The following is a 13,794-nucleotide window of genomic DNA, read 5'->3' as shown; positions in this document are numbered from 1 at the left end:
AGAAACGTACCAACTGTGTGGTACTACACTTAAGGTGGTAGAAAATGAAAAAGACCTGGGAGTAATTGTGCAGGCAGATATGAAGTTTTCTGAGCAATGCAGACAGGCTGCCAGGGCAGGTCATGGGGGGTTTTGTCAATGATATATAGGAATTTTGCTAGCACGGAAAAGGAGGTGATTGTTCATCTGTATAAGGCAATCTGTTCATCTGGTCAAGCCATGACTTGAGTACTGCATACTGGTCTGGAGGCCTCATTTTAGGAAGAATGTAGATTGGCTTGAGTGTGTACAGAGAAGGGCAACAAGTTTAGTGAGAGGGAAAGAAGGGATCCTCTTAACAAGAGAGGCTTAAGTTCTGCAAATTGCAGTGGCTGGAGACTAGGCACCTGCACGTCTAATTGAGGTGTACAAGGCCTTGAATGGGTTGAGCATACTGAATTCTAATGGGATTCTTCCACTTGTTCAGATTATGAACCTAAGGGGACATAAATTCAAATTAAGGAAAGACAGAGGTAGAATAGATGTGCGGAAATTTGCCTTTAGCCCGCGGGTTGTTAATTGCTGGAACAAACTTCTATCTGTCGTTGTGGAAGTTGATAGGTTAAATAAATTTAAGGAGGAACTGGACAAACATTTAGAAGGAATGGTTGTGTAAAATTTTTTTTTGGCTGATGCTGCATAAGCTCATACACGTTTGTTAGCTTATTTTTAAATTTAGCTAGAGATATTGAAAGTTACGACTTATTATTTGTAGAGTTATTGTATCGGTGTTTTGGTGCGAATATCATATCCCATCCCTGTAGAAGCAGTCTCTCCTGTTAACAAGCACAGACCATGCTGTGAAAAATTCCACCCCATGAGCCTTGCGCAATCTCTCCAGGGCCAAAGTTATTGACAAGGCTCTTATCATATGCTCCCTCCTATCGAGCCAGAGAAAAATTGCTGAAACTTTCAAATCCAACCCTAACGCAACTTTTTTTTACAACATTCCCTGTACTTGTTAAGTAAGTTAGCAGATCTCCTACTCTTAAAGTCATTAATGCCAATGTGTACAATATATCACCTTTTGTGCCCTTAAAAGTTGATATATGCTAGAACATCATCTACTTTTGCCCCTGGCAAACGTACCATGGTCCCATTCAACCCATCCTTCTTGCACAACATATTTCCCTTTTTCTATGACAGTAGAGTTACTGACAATAACTTCCTCCTGTGAGACTGGTGCATTCTGCATTGGGGATTCCCACTGTAGTGCCCAATGTGTGACAAGTGTGAGTTAGGCACCTGACAGCTTGATGGGCCTCCATTTCGATTACTTCAAGGGCATTCGCTCTTATCTTCAAACTTTCATAAATTCCCATCAGAAAGTTGAATTGGTGCCTAATTTCTTCACACTCTGCACTGAACACACACAAAGACAGACACTCCCCTTGGCTGTATTATGTCTTGTTCCAGAAAGGTCCACAAATATATGTCTGCCAGGGGCAAAAATTGATGACATTGTAGAGCAGATATCTTTTGAGGGCACAAAAGATGATATTGTTGTACGCTTTGGAACTAATGACATCAAGAGTAAGAGATCTGCAGATTTACTCAACAAGTATGGTAAATATTGAAAAAAAGTCGCAAGTTAGGGTTGAATGTGAAGTGTCTGCAATTCTGCCCAGACATGATAGGAGGGAGTATATTATGAGAGCCTTGGTAATCAATTTGGCCCCGACAGATTGTGCAAGGCTCAAGGGGTAAAAGTTTTTTCAGCCTGGTCTGTGCTTGTTGACAGGAGAGACTGCTTCTACAGGGATGGGATACACTTAAATAGAAAGGGTGCAAGAATATTTGCTGATGCTCTCAAGGCAGTGTTAGGTGGGTCGTAAAACTGCTAGCATGGGGGGAAAAATAGACTAAAAGGTTAACAGTGGCCGCAGGCAGAGGGGAAAGTGATTCTTGCACTGCTTCTATTAGAATGGGCAGCAGACTGGAAAGCAAGGTAATGGAGATTTCCAGAACTGCTGGGAGTCATATTTGAACAAGTAAATACATGGGCTGTGTTAGGGTGGCTAGGAGCAGGAACAGGTGCATGTATACTTCTTGCATGTACACCAATGCCAGCAGTATAGTTAATAAATTTGATGAGCTTGAAGTGCTAGTCAAGACATCAAAGGCAGATGTTGTTGGGATATCAGAGATGTGGTGTCACACAGATATAGGCAGTGCAGAGTTGGAATTTAGGGAAGGAAGGAAGGAGGGATTATGCTGTTAGTTAAGAAACGCACAAAATCTAAGGGAGTGCATCTAATTGATGTTGGTGGACAATGCAGTGTTGAGTCTGTTTGGTGTGAAATAAGCACTGGGAAAGGAAAAATGAGAGTAGGTGTGTGTTATAGTCCTAATGAACCTGATGAGTATAATGAGCAATTGTGCAGAGAAATAGAGTGGCCCAGTAAATCAAAATGTCTTATAATGGGATATTTTAACTTTCCAGATATTGACTGGAACTTGTTAGTTGGTCACTTGCACACTAGCAAGACTTTTGTGGAGTTATTGGATGACTGTATTCTACAGCAACATGTTCGAGAGGCAACCAGAGAGAGTAATACTCTTGATTTGATTATCAGTAGTGATTCTCCATGCATTAAGAATCTGCAGATAAAGGAACCACTGGGTGACAGTGATCACAATGTATTGACGTGGGAATTATTTAAAGATGTAACTACCATCAAGGCTAAGGGGAAGGGCTTTCGTAAAGGTGACTACAGAGATCTCAGACAGTTTTTAAATTCTGTACAGTGGGATCAACTGATTATGTTACCAACAGTGAATTCTAAATAGGAAGCCTTCAGGGACTTAATTTTGGAGGCAAGTAGGCTTTTCCATTCCACCTAAGAAATACTGTTCAAGGTTTAGGCCTAAATGGATGTCAGATGAATTAATGAGGCTAGTGGCAGAGAAGAAGAATGTATGGGATGCATATAAAGTATCAGGCGACACGGAATCCTATGGCAGGTATAAACTAGTCTGTAATCAAGTCACAAAGGAGGTTAGTCAGGCGAAGGCAGATTATGAGAAATCTTTGGCAAAGGATGCAAAGAAAAACAGCAAGGAGGTCTTTACTTATGTAAACTCTAGAAGGAAAGGGATGAATCAGATTGCACCACTTAACATAGATGAGTTGACTATTGATGATCATGCTCAGGTAGCTGATAAACTGAATGAGTATTTGGCATCTACATTCACACATGAGGAGTTATTCAATGAGGGGAGTGCCAGAAGTTTATTAAACGCTAACAGGGAGCTAAGTGATTTTGTAATAACTGAGAGCAAAGTGAAGGACAAATTGTTGAAGTTAAACATAAGGAAGGCACCTTGGGTGGATGGGATCTATCCAGTTATAATTGAGTTATTGAGGTGGTAGCAAAGGAAGTAAGCAAACCCTTAGCCATTATTATGAGAGCTTCCTTGGAGTCAGGGGAGGTCCCCGTGGACTGGAGGTGTGCAATGTATCACCAATTCACAAAGGAGGTTCAAAAGGTGACACAAGTAACTACAGACATGTTAGTTTAACTTGTGTTTTGGGGAAAATAATGGAATCACTGGTTAAAGAAGCATTGCAAGATCATCTAGACAAGACTGCAGTAGTAGTTAAGACACAGGGTTTGTCAAAGGAAGGCCTTGTCTGACCAATTTGATTGCTTACTATGATGTGGTCACAAAGGAACTGAATGCCAAAAAATAATTTTGATATCATATACAGTAAAGGGTTACGTTCCTGAGAAATTCTGCGAATACCAAAAAATGCGAATACTGAGTTATGGCTCCCATAGTAATAAAGGGGTTCCATTCCAAAGTATGAAATATATAAGAAAAACTAGTCTAAAATTTTGTCTATGTATGTATTATATGTACCTTCATGATATGACGATGTACATAGACAGTACATAGTGAAATGCAAGCATAAGGCATCGAAATGAAAATAAGAAACAATTTAATATTAAATGTAATATTTATTAGAAATTTCAAACAAATCTTTCAATCCAACGCCTTTGTTATAGCTAAAAAACTTATTCCGCCAGTGCTATCACCAGTTTCGCTCAAGTGTTGATAAAGGTGTTTTGCAGTTTCACGAATGGTGAGTGAACTTAAGGGAATTTTATTTTGAGTTCGGTCTTCTATCCACAGATTTAAAGCTTTTTCCATTTTTTCTAATTTAACATCACGAGTTACAGAGCAAATTTTTGAAGCAATTAGCGCGTTTTCCCGAACACTACGGCGGATTTTTTCTTCCGATTTCTTGATTGATCATACCATTGAGTTATTGATTTTATAATGTTTTACCACTGAGGAGACACTTTCACTATTAGAAATTTTGTCTAATAACTGAATTTTACTTGCTAATGTCATCACTTTCTTTGATATTTGCACAATTCCCTTGTTATTCGTAGCCATATTTTTGTAGGGGTTAAAAAATAATTTGTCCGCAATAAAGTCACTTTCTACCGTTAATACACTCGAAAAAGTCTGTTTACACTAACACACTGCAAAACGGTAGATTTTTCGCTTTTGTACACATATCAATTTATAAATTGATAAATTTATTCAATTTATAAGCATATAAATTAAAAGCAAACGATGAAACCTTCCATGAGAAGCGCATAGCACATACTTAACAAGGATTAGCGAGAAACATCCATGCTCGCGATTTTGTCACCCCTCTCCCCCCCACCCACTGAGTGCTGTTTTGACCGGGAAAGATGATTTTAGCCACGCCCATGTTTTTTTATGGCGGAAAATGTTCACGGCGATTTAAAATTCACATCTTTTTAGGTTTCATTTTATATTAAATCAGCGACCGCGAATACAGATACCACGAATAGCAGGGGTTTACTGTACTTGGATTTCAGGAAAGCTTTTCATACTGTTGCACATGTAAGACTGCTGTACAAATTGGAGAGGTATGGTATCAAGGGTAAGCAGCTACAATGGATAAAGGGATGGTTTAGTGGGAGACAACAGAGAGTGGTAATCAATGGACACTGCTCTTCGTGGACAAATGTTATTAGTGGAGTTCCCCAGTGTTTGGTGTTGGGCCCATTGTTGTTTTGTATATTTATCAATGATATTGATGAAGGTATATCAGGTTTAATGTCCAAGTTTGCAGATGATACAAAGGTTGGCAGGGTTGTTAACGATAGTAATGACAGTATGCTACTCCAAGTGGATCTAGATTAGTTGGGAAAATGGGCTGAGAAGTGACAACTGGAGTTTAACATTGACAAATGAAAAGTACTGCATATGTCAATGTGCAGTACTTTGCATTTGGCCATGTTAAAATCCAGTGGCAAATGCAAAGTACTGCATATGGGTAGCAATAACTGAAGAGAAACGCACCAACTAGGTGGTACTACACTCAGGGAAGTGGAAAAGACCTGGGGGTAATTGTGCAGCCAAATATGAAGTTTGCTGAGCAGTGCAGACAGGGTGCCAGGGTAGGTCATGGAGTTCTGTCAATGATACATAGGAATTTTGCTAGCAGTGTCAGGGAGGTGATAATCCCGTTCTACAAGGCAGTGGTCAGGCCACACCTAGAGTACTGTGTACAGGTCTGGAGGCCTCATAGAAGGGCAACAAGATTGGTAAGTGGAACAGAGGGGTGCTCTTACCAAAAAAGGCTTAAGTTCTGCAAATTGCAGTGCCTGGAGAGTAGGCACCTGCGAGGTGATCTGATTGAGGTGTATAAGGCCTTGAATGGGTTGAGTAAACTGAATGCTGATGGGATTCTTCGTCTTGTTCAGACTAAGAACCTGAGTAGGCACAGTTTCAAATTGGGGAAAGATAGTTGTAGAATAGATGTGTGGAAATTTGCCTTTAGCCAGCGGGTTGTTGATTGGTGGAACAGTCTTCCATCTTTTGTTGTGGAAGCTAATAGCCTAAATAAATTTAAGGCTGAGCTAGACAGGAATTTGGAACGAATTGAGGGATGAAATGAGAGGGTTTTTTTTTTTTTTTTTGGTTGATGCTGCATCAGCTTGCTTTCTTGCATCGTATGCCTCTACTAATGCTAACTGTATGGAATCCATCTAGCTATAGACAATATCAATATCTGTCTCAACACTAATAGTTTAATATGTACAGACTCCATGAGTGCTCCTTCTGCAATAAGTAACAATTTCTCAACCTCAAATCCCATTATAAAAGAAATCCGGTCTCATCTAAATCATTTTAACTAGTAGTTGTTGGACTTTAACTTTTAACTAGTAGAAGGAACTAGTAGTTGTTGGTGACTCTATTGTCAGGGAAACGGGGAACATGCTTTGTAAAAAGGATAGGTGGAACAGGACCAGGGTATGTCTGCCAGGGGCAAAGGTTGATGACGTTGTAAAGTGAATATCATCTTTTAAGGGCACAAAACGTGATATAGTTGTACACGTTGGCACTAATGATATTAAGAATAGGAGACCGGCAGAATTACTTAACAAGTACAGGTCACTGTTGAACAAAAGCCGAGAATTAGAGTTGAATTTGAAAGTGTCTGCAATTCTGCCCAGACACGGTAGGAGGGAGTATATGATGAGAGCCTTGTCGATCAATTCGGCCCTGGAAAGATTGTGCAAGGCTCAAGGGGTAGAATTTTTTTCAGCCTGGACTGTACTTGTTAACAGGAGAGATTGCTTCTACAGGGATGGGATACACTAGGCGCCTCCGTAGCCAGGTGGGAAGGAGCAGCAGTGCGTAGCACACGCTTCTTGATTAGACCGGGGTTCGAGCCCGTCACCACCAAATACGGAGGATGCGGAAAGGTCAGGGAATGACCACCGCATATCCCGGAGCAATATGGCCTTAGTTGCTAATGCTCCTAAAAACCAAATAACAACAACATGGGATACACTTAAATAGAAAGGGTGCAAGAATATTTGCTGATGCTATCGAGGCAGTGTTAGGTGGGTCGGAAAACTGCTAGCTTGGGCGGAGACAAAGACCAATAGATTGAGAGTAGCCACTGGCAGAGGTGAAAGAGATTCTTGCACTGCTTCTATTAGAATGAGCAGAAGCCTGAAAAACAAGATGCATGATATTTCAGAGACTGCTGGGAGCCATTGCGGTACAAGTAAACACATGGGTTGTGTTAGGGTAGCTAAGAATAGAAACAGGTGCAGGTATACTTGCGTGTACACCAATACTAGGAGTTTAGTAAATAAATTTGATGAATTTGAGGTATTGCTCAAAACATCAAAGGCAGATATTGTTGGGATATCAGAGACGTGGTGTCACACAGATATAAGGGATGCAGAACTGGAATTTGGGGAGTACAACGTCTACAGAAAGGATAGACAGGATAGGAAGGGGGAAGGGGTTATGCTATTAGTTAAGAAACACATAAAAACTAAGGAAGTGAAGCCAGTCGACATCGCTGGACAGTGCAGTGTTGAGTCAGTTTGGTGTGACATAAGCGTTGGGAGATCAAAATTGAGAGTAGGAGTGTGCTATAGGCCTAATGACTCTGATGTGTATAATAAGAAACTGTACAGGGAAATAGAGTGGGCCAGTAAACCAGAGAGTCTTATAATGGGAGATTTTAATTTCCCAGATATTGACTGGAATTTGGGGGCTAGTCACTCACACACTAGCAGGGCTTTTGTGGATTTATTGGATGATTGTTTTCTACATCAGCATGTTCGGGAGGCAACTAGAGGGAGTAATACTCTTGATTTGATTATCAGCAGTGATTCTTCATGCATTAAGAATCTCCAGATAAATGAACCACTAGGTGGCAGTGATCACAGTGTGCTGAAGTGGGATTTACTCAAAGAGGTAACTACCATTAGGGGTAAAGGGAAGGGTTATTGCTTCCATAAAGGCGACTACGATGGACTGAGACAGTATTTAAATTCTATAAAGTGGGACCAACTGATGATGTTACCAACAGCAAATTCAAAATGGGAAGCATTCAAAGAACTTATCTTGGAAGCTACTAGGCTTTACATACCAACTAAGAAATATTGTTCAAGGTTTAGGCCAAAATGGATGTCAGATGAACTAATGAGGCATATGGCAGAAAAGAAAAATGCATGGGATACTTACAAATTAACACATGACACAGAAGCCTGTGATAGATACAAGTTGATATGCAACCAAGTTACAAAGGAGGTTAGGCAGGCGAAGGCAGATTACGAGAAATCCTTGGCAAGGGATGCAAAGAAAAACAGCAAAGAGTTCTTTACTTATGTAAACTCTAGAAGGAAGGGGATGAATCAGATTGGTCCACTTGATATTGATGGGTCAACTGTTGATGATCCTGCTCAGGTAGCTAACAAACTAAATGAATATTTTGCATCGACATTCACACATGAGGAGTTATTCAGCGAGGGGAATGCCAGAGGTGTATTCAACTCTAGTAGTAAGCTACAGAATCTTGAAATAACTGGGAGTAAAGTGGAGGAGAAACTGTTGAAGATAAACACAAGAAAGGCACCCGGGGTGGATGGGATCTCTCCAGTTATATTAAAGGAGGCAGCAAAGGAAGTAAGCAAACCCTTAGCCATAATTATGAGAGCTTCCTTGGACTCAGGGGAGCTACCCATAGACTGGAAATGTGCAAATGTGACCCCAATTCACAAAGGAGGATCAAAGGCTGACACAAGTAATTATAGACCTGTGAGCTTAACTTCTGCTCCAGGAAAATTAATGGAGGCACTGGTTAAAGAAGCACTGCAGGATCATTTAGACAAGACTTCAGTTATAGCTCGGACACAGCATGGTTTTGTTAAGGGGAAGTCTTGCCTGACCAATTTGATTGGATACTATGATGCAGTCACAAAAGAACTGGATGCAGGGAATAGCTTTGATATTATATACTTGGATCTTAGAAAGGCTTTTGATACTGTTGCACATGGAAGACTGCTACACAAATTGGAGCAGTGTGACATTGGAGGCAAATTGCTGCTATGGATAAAGGGGTGGTTGAGGGGGAGAAGACAGAGAGTGGTAATCAATGGACAGTGCTCATTGTGGACTAATGTTATTAGTGGAGTCCCTCAGGGCTCAGTGTTGGGTCCATTATTGTTTTCTGTATTTATAAATGATATTGATGATGGTATATCAAGCTTAATGTCCAAGTTTGCAGACGATACAAAGGTTGGCAGGGTTGTCAAGGACACTACTGAGACTATGCTGCTGCAACAGGATTTGGAAAGGTTGAGCAGATGCGCTGAGAGGTGGCAAATGAAGTTTAACATTGACAAATGTAAAGTACTACACATGGGAAACAGCAACCCCAGAGCAACCCCGTATCAACTCTGTGGTACTACACTGACAGTGGTAGAGAATGAAAGGGAATTGATGGTGGTTGTGCAGGCAGATATGAAGTTCTCTGAGCAGTGCAGACGGGCTGCAAGTGTAGCTCATGGAGTATTGTCAATGATATACAGGAATTTTCCCAGCAGGGATAAGGAGGTGATTATTCCCTTGTATAAGGCCAGGCCACACCTAGAGTACTGTATACAGGTCTGGAGGCCTCATTTCAAGAAGGATGTAGAGCTGCTGGAATGAGTACAGAGAAGGGCTGCTGGAACAAAGGGGTGCTCTTACAAAGAAAGGCTTAAGTTTTTCAAATTACAGTGTCTGGGGACTAGGCACCAGCGAGGTGATCTGATAGAGGTGTATAAAGCCTTGAATGGTTTGAGCATGCTCAATGCTGATGGGATTCTTCCTCTAGCTCAGAATAATCACCTGAGAGGGCATAAATTCAAATTGAGGAAAGACAGATGTAGGATAGACGTGCGGAAATTTGCCTTTAGCCAGCGAGTGGTTGGTTGGTGGAACAGACTTCCATCCCTTGTAGTGGAGGTTGATAGCCTAAATAAGTTTAAGGCTCAGCTGGACAGGTATTTTGAACGAACAGAGGGGTGAAGTGGAAGTGGGTTTTTTTTTTTTGGCTGATGCTGCATGAGCTTGCTTTCTTGCATCAAAAGCCTCTACTAATGATAATGCTAATTTGAGGAATCTGAATCATACTGTAAATTTCTGTTGGATTCCAGAGCATGCTATCGTTACAGGTAACAAAACAGCAGACCAGGCAGCCAAGCACCCAAAGAGCAGCACTCCTCCATCTTACCAAGTTCCCTATATAGATTTCCTAAAACGTATCCTACGTGTCTGTTGGGTCAAATGGTTAAATATTTCGAAGACACATGCAAACAATAAATTATTTGAAATTAAACATGAACAACAAATATGGAGCTCCAGCTTGGGGAAAACAGGCATGAAGAAGTAATACTGACAAGATTGCGCATATGGCACACACCCACACCCACCCACACACACCTGACCCATTTGTTCCTGCTCATGGGCATGCATTGCATGCCCATGAGCAGGAACATGAGCATATATGCATGGATTGTTCATCGCAACTTACAGTTCGACATATTCTGTTAGACTGTTCATATTATTCCTACATGAGAAATACTACCTTCCTTTCTCTGAACTCAAATGCAAGAACCTTTATCACTAACCTACCTATTGGGAAACAATGCCAATCTGGATGAGCTTTTTGCTTATCTCAAACAAATTAGACTTTATGAATATATCTAATATCAGCTAAGGCAAACTCCTGTACATTTCCAAATATTTGTATAGGCACATTTTGGCGTCAGTTGCCCTTGTGCTGCTAAACCTCTATACCACCACCACCACCATGAACCAGTCTTGAACAATCCAGGCAGTGTGGCATGGCACATTATCCTGCTGAAAGATGGCACCACCAGAGGGTAAGACCGTTGCCATGAAAGGGTATACCTGGTCAACAATGATGTTTAGGTAGGTGGTAGATGTCAGAGGGCCCGGCACATGGATGACTGGATCCAGGGTATCCCAGCAGAACATTGCGCAAAGCATGACACCACTGCCACCGGCTTGTTTTCGTCCCATGGTGCATCCAGGTGCCATCATTTCCCCAGTTAAATGACGCAAACGTACCCTGCCATCTACATGGTGCAATGGGAAACGTGATTCATCAGATCAGACGACCTTCATCCAATTACTCAAGATCCAGTTTTGATGCTCATGTGCCCATTGTAGGTGCTTTTGCCAGTGAACCATGGTTAGCATGGGCACTCAGAGTGGCCTGCAGCTATGCAGCCTCATATTCAGTAGGGTTCAGTGTACTGCGTGTTGTGACACACTACTACCACGTGGTAGGTACTAACCACAGCTGACTGTGAGCACCCCACCAGCCATGCCATTTCAAATATGCTCTGAGCCAGTCGTCTGGCCATTACAATTTGGCCTTTGTCAAACTTGCTTAAGTCCGCTGCCTCTCCCATCTGAAGAACAAGGGTAACACTGATTAACGGAGCTCCGTATAAGGTGTTTTTTATACCGTTTCCCGACCCATGCACGTGCCGTAGTTCACCTACAGTTGCTTCGATTTGCATAACGACTCACTGGTCATAATGTTTTGGCTCATCAGTGTATATAATTACCCAGCTGCAGTATACTAAAATATTAGGATATAGAATGGAAATTGTTTCATGGATTTTCTGTAGAATGTTGAGCCATGCACAGAATATCTGTTTGTATTTAGATAGCTTTTTAGAGCTTATCAATTATTATTTAACTATTTATTATTATTTTTTTTAAATTTTGCAGTGAGGCCTTGATGGCTCTGCCAAGCTTGAAATATGAGAGTCGAATAAATGGGTATGTAGTTTATGATATTTGGAAGCATTTTTTACAGTAGACACTTACTTGGTTTTATGTAATTTTTAAAGGATGAATTTATTTCAAGGTAATGTCTTAATTATTGATTAATTGATGAAATTAGATTTTATATGTAATTTGAGAAATAATTATATTCTTATTTGGGTATACAGTCAGTCCTCGTATAGCACGATAGTTGTGTTCCTAGAAACCCTCGTGCAATGTAAATAACAGGCCCTATGGGAAAAATAGGGTTAGGTGCCGACCACCCAAGATTGAACACACATTTGTAACCAAATCATTACCAAACAATAAATAATCGTAATAAAATACGTACGTATTTTTTTTCGACTGTTACATAATAAAATATTGCTAATGCTTTTGCTTCTATCATAAGCAAACTTCTTTTTTGTTTGATTTTATATCCGAACAGATGACAGCCATTCCATCTCTTCCAATTCTTTGTGTCTTCATCTAATGGATTTTGTTACACTTTGAGTTGTTCCTGCTATGAAAGTTGTTTTTATTTTCTGTGCATTCTTTCTAATTCTCGGCGTTGCCTCTTTTAGGCCTGTAGCACGTGCAATATCACATGTTCTTTCATTTCGCTCCAAGTGCTTCAAAATTTCATATTTTTTCTGTAACAGATGTGGACTGGCAATAAGCCTTACTGGGGAAACCCCAGTGGGCAGGAGACCAGAAGTGTGATTTTGGCCATAAACGCTAGTATGAGGCCGCTACAAATTTTCCTGGGTAAGAAATTTTGACACAGCCGCCTCTGTCTATCAATATTGCTTTTATTTTTCTCTCTGAATCTGTAATGTCTTCACCAGGACGCTTCCTTTTCACACCTTTTAAATATTTTACTCAATTTTAGGGAATAAAGCATAATTGCAAAATGAGGAGGCACACTTGATATACATAAACAAAGCTGCGCGCATGTAGCAACTGAATAAACAACACCGTAAAGGCAGAGACACAAATATTGACACCTCACTAGCTCACATTTTATTAAAGCACATTTCTGGGGGTTACTACCATAAAACAAAAACAATTTCCAGTTTCGTTTCTGTTAGTGGAATCTGTTATAATCTGGTAGCAAACTTGATCTAATTGCATTTGCGATAATACCAATAGCTGGAATTGTGTGGGTTTTTATGTTCTTATGGTGTGTATCCGCTTCGCTGATATAAAAAATATAAATACATTTTCAGAATCTTCTCTTCATTGCTATCATGTTGCGTTCAGTTGGGGTAATTTTGCATTCGACTGCCATTCCTTGTAAACACAAAGGCGAATCGTGCATAAGCAGATTCAGTTCGTGTTATATACGATATCGTTCCCCCATTTATAAATCGTGTATGATCGAATTTGTTTAGTGTAAACATGTGTTAAACGAGGACTGACTGTATTCCTGTTGTGATAACATGATGAAATCTAGTATTATGCCATATCTAAAAATTTCATTAATTTGTGCAATCTTCCCCTTCTGTATTTACTGACTATATCATGAATAGGCAATTAATATAACAAATGTATCTGCAAAGATGATTTAGCCCTCCCAAAAACTTCCTTGTTTATTTCACAAATATGAATGTTCTCAGTTCCATTGTCAGTGATGTCCATTTCCACACACACGCAGTCTGCCACACTTCACTTACTTTTTATGGCAGAATCCAAATTAATGGTTACCTCAACTAATACTTAACACAGTTATTCACATGATGAGTCCCTTTGTTTCAAAGATGGTATATGTACAAAAGTCTGCCCTGATATTCCTTCTCAGAGATTTTCTAATTTCGAATCTCCTCTGGCTTAAAATCTCTCTTGATCGCCTCTGGCTTAAAATATTGCCACTCCATTCTAACTTCCTAACAGTGAGCCAGATTTCCTTGTGAATTTAATGTTCACAACTCCAGCTTGCTTCAATTTTCTGATTACATAGGTTGTGATTACTAATAATCTTGCACAGTTTGTTCATTTACTTACCAGAACGCCAGACGGTCCTAACCACACACCTAACATTCTTGGCTTCTTCCTTACCAACGTTACTTCAAAACATGTAGTCAATGTTAGGCACCTCAGATCACAAGAGACCATGAT

General features: G+C 40.3%; 1 protein-coding gene across 1 annotated transcript in view; it reads left to right on the top strand.

Annotated features, from left to right (window-relative positions):
- LOC150080467 (transcription factor CP2-like protein 1) overlaps positions 1–13,794 on the top strand; it is a 442,462-nt gene that overhangs the window by 71,376 nt on the left and 357,292 nt on the right. The window contains exon 3 of the mRNA XM_090380701.1: positions 11,641–11,691. Coding sequence (XP_090236827.1) covers positions 11,641–11,691 — 51 coding nt within the window. The remainder of the gene's footprint in view (positions 1–11,640; positions 11,692–13,794) is intronic.

Source organism: Mastigoproctus giganteus, chromosome 9 (assembly GCF_048544385.1).
Source record: "Mastigoproctus giganteus isolate SK-2022 chromosome 9, ASM4854438v1, whole genome shotgun sequence".
Taxonomy (NCBI): domain Eukaryota; kingdom Metazoa; phylum Arthropoda; class Arachnida; order Uropygi; family Thelyphonidae; genus Mastigoproctus; species Mastigoproctus giganteus.
This window is presented reverse-complemented; position numbering and strand designations above follow the sequence as displayed.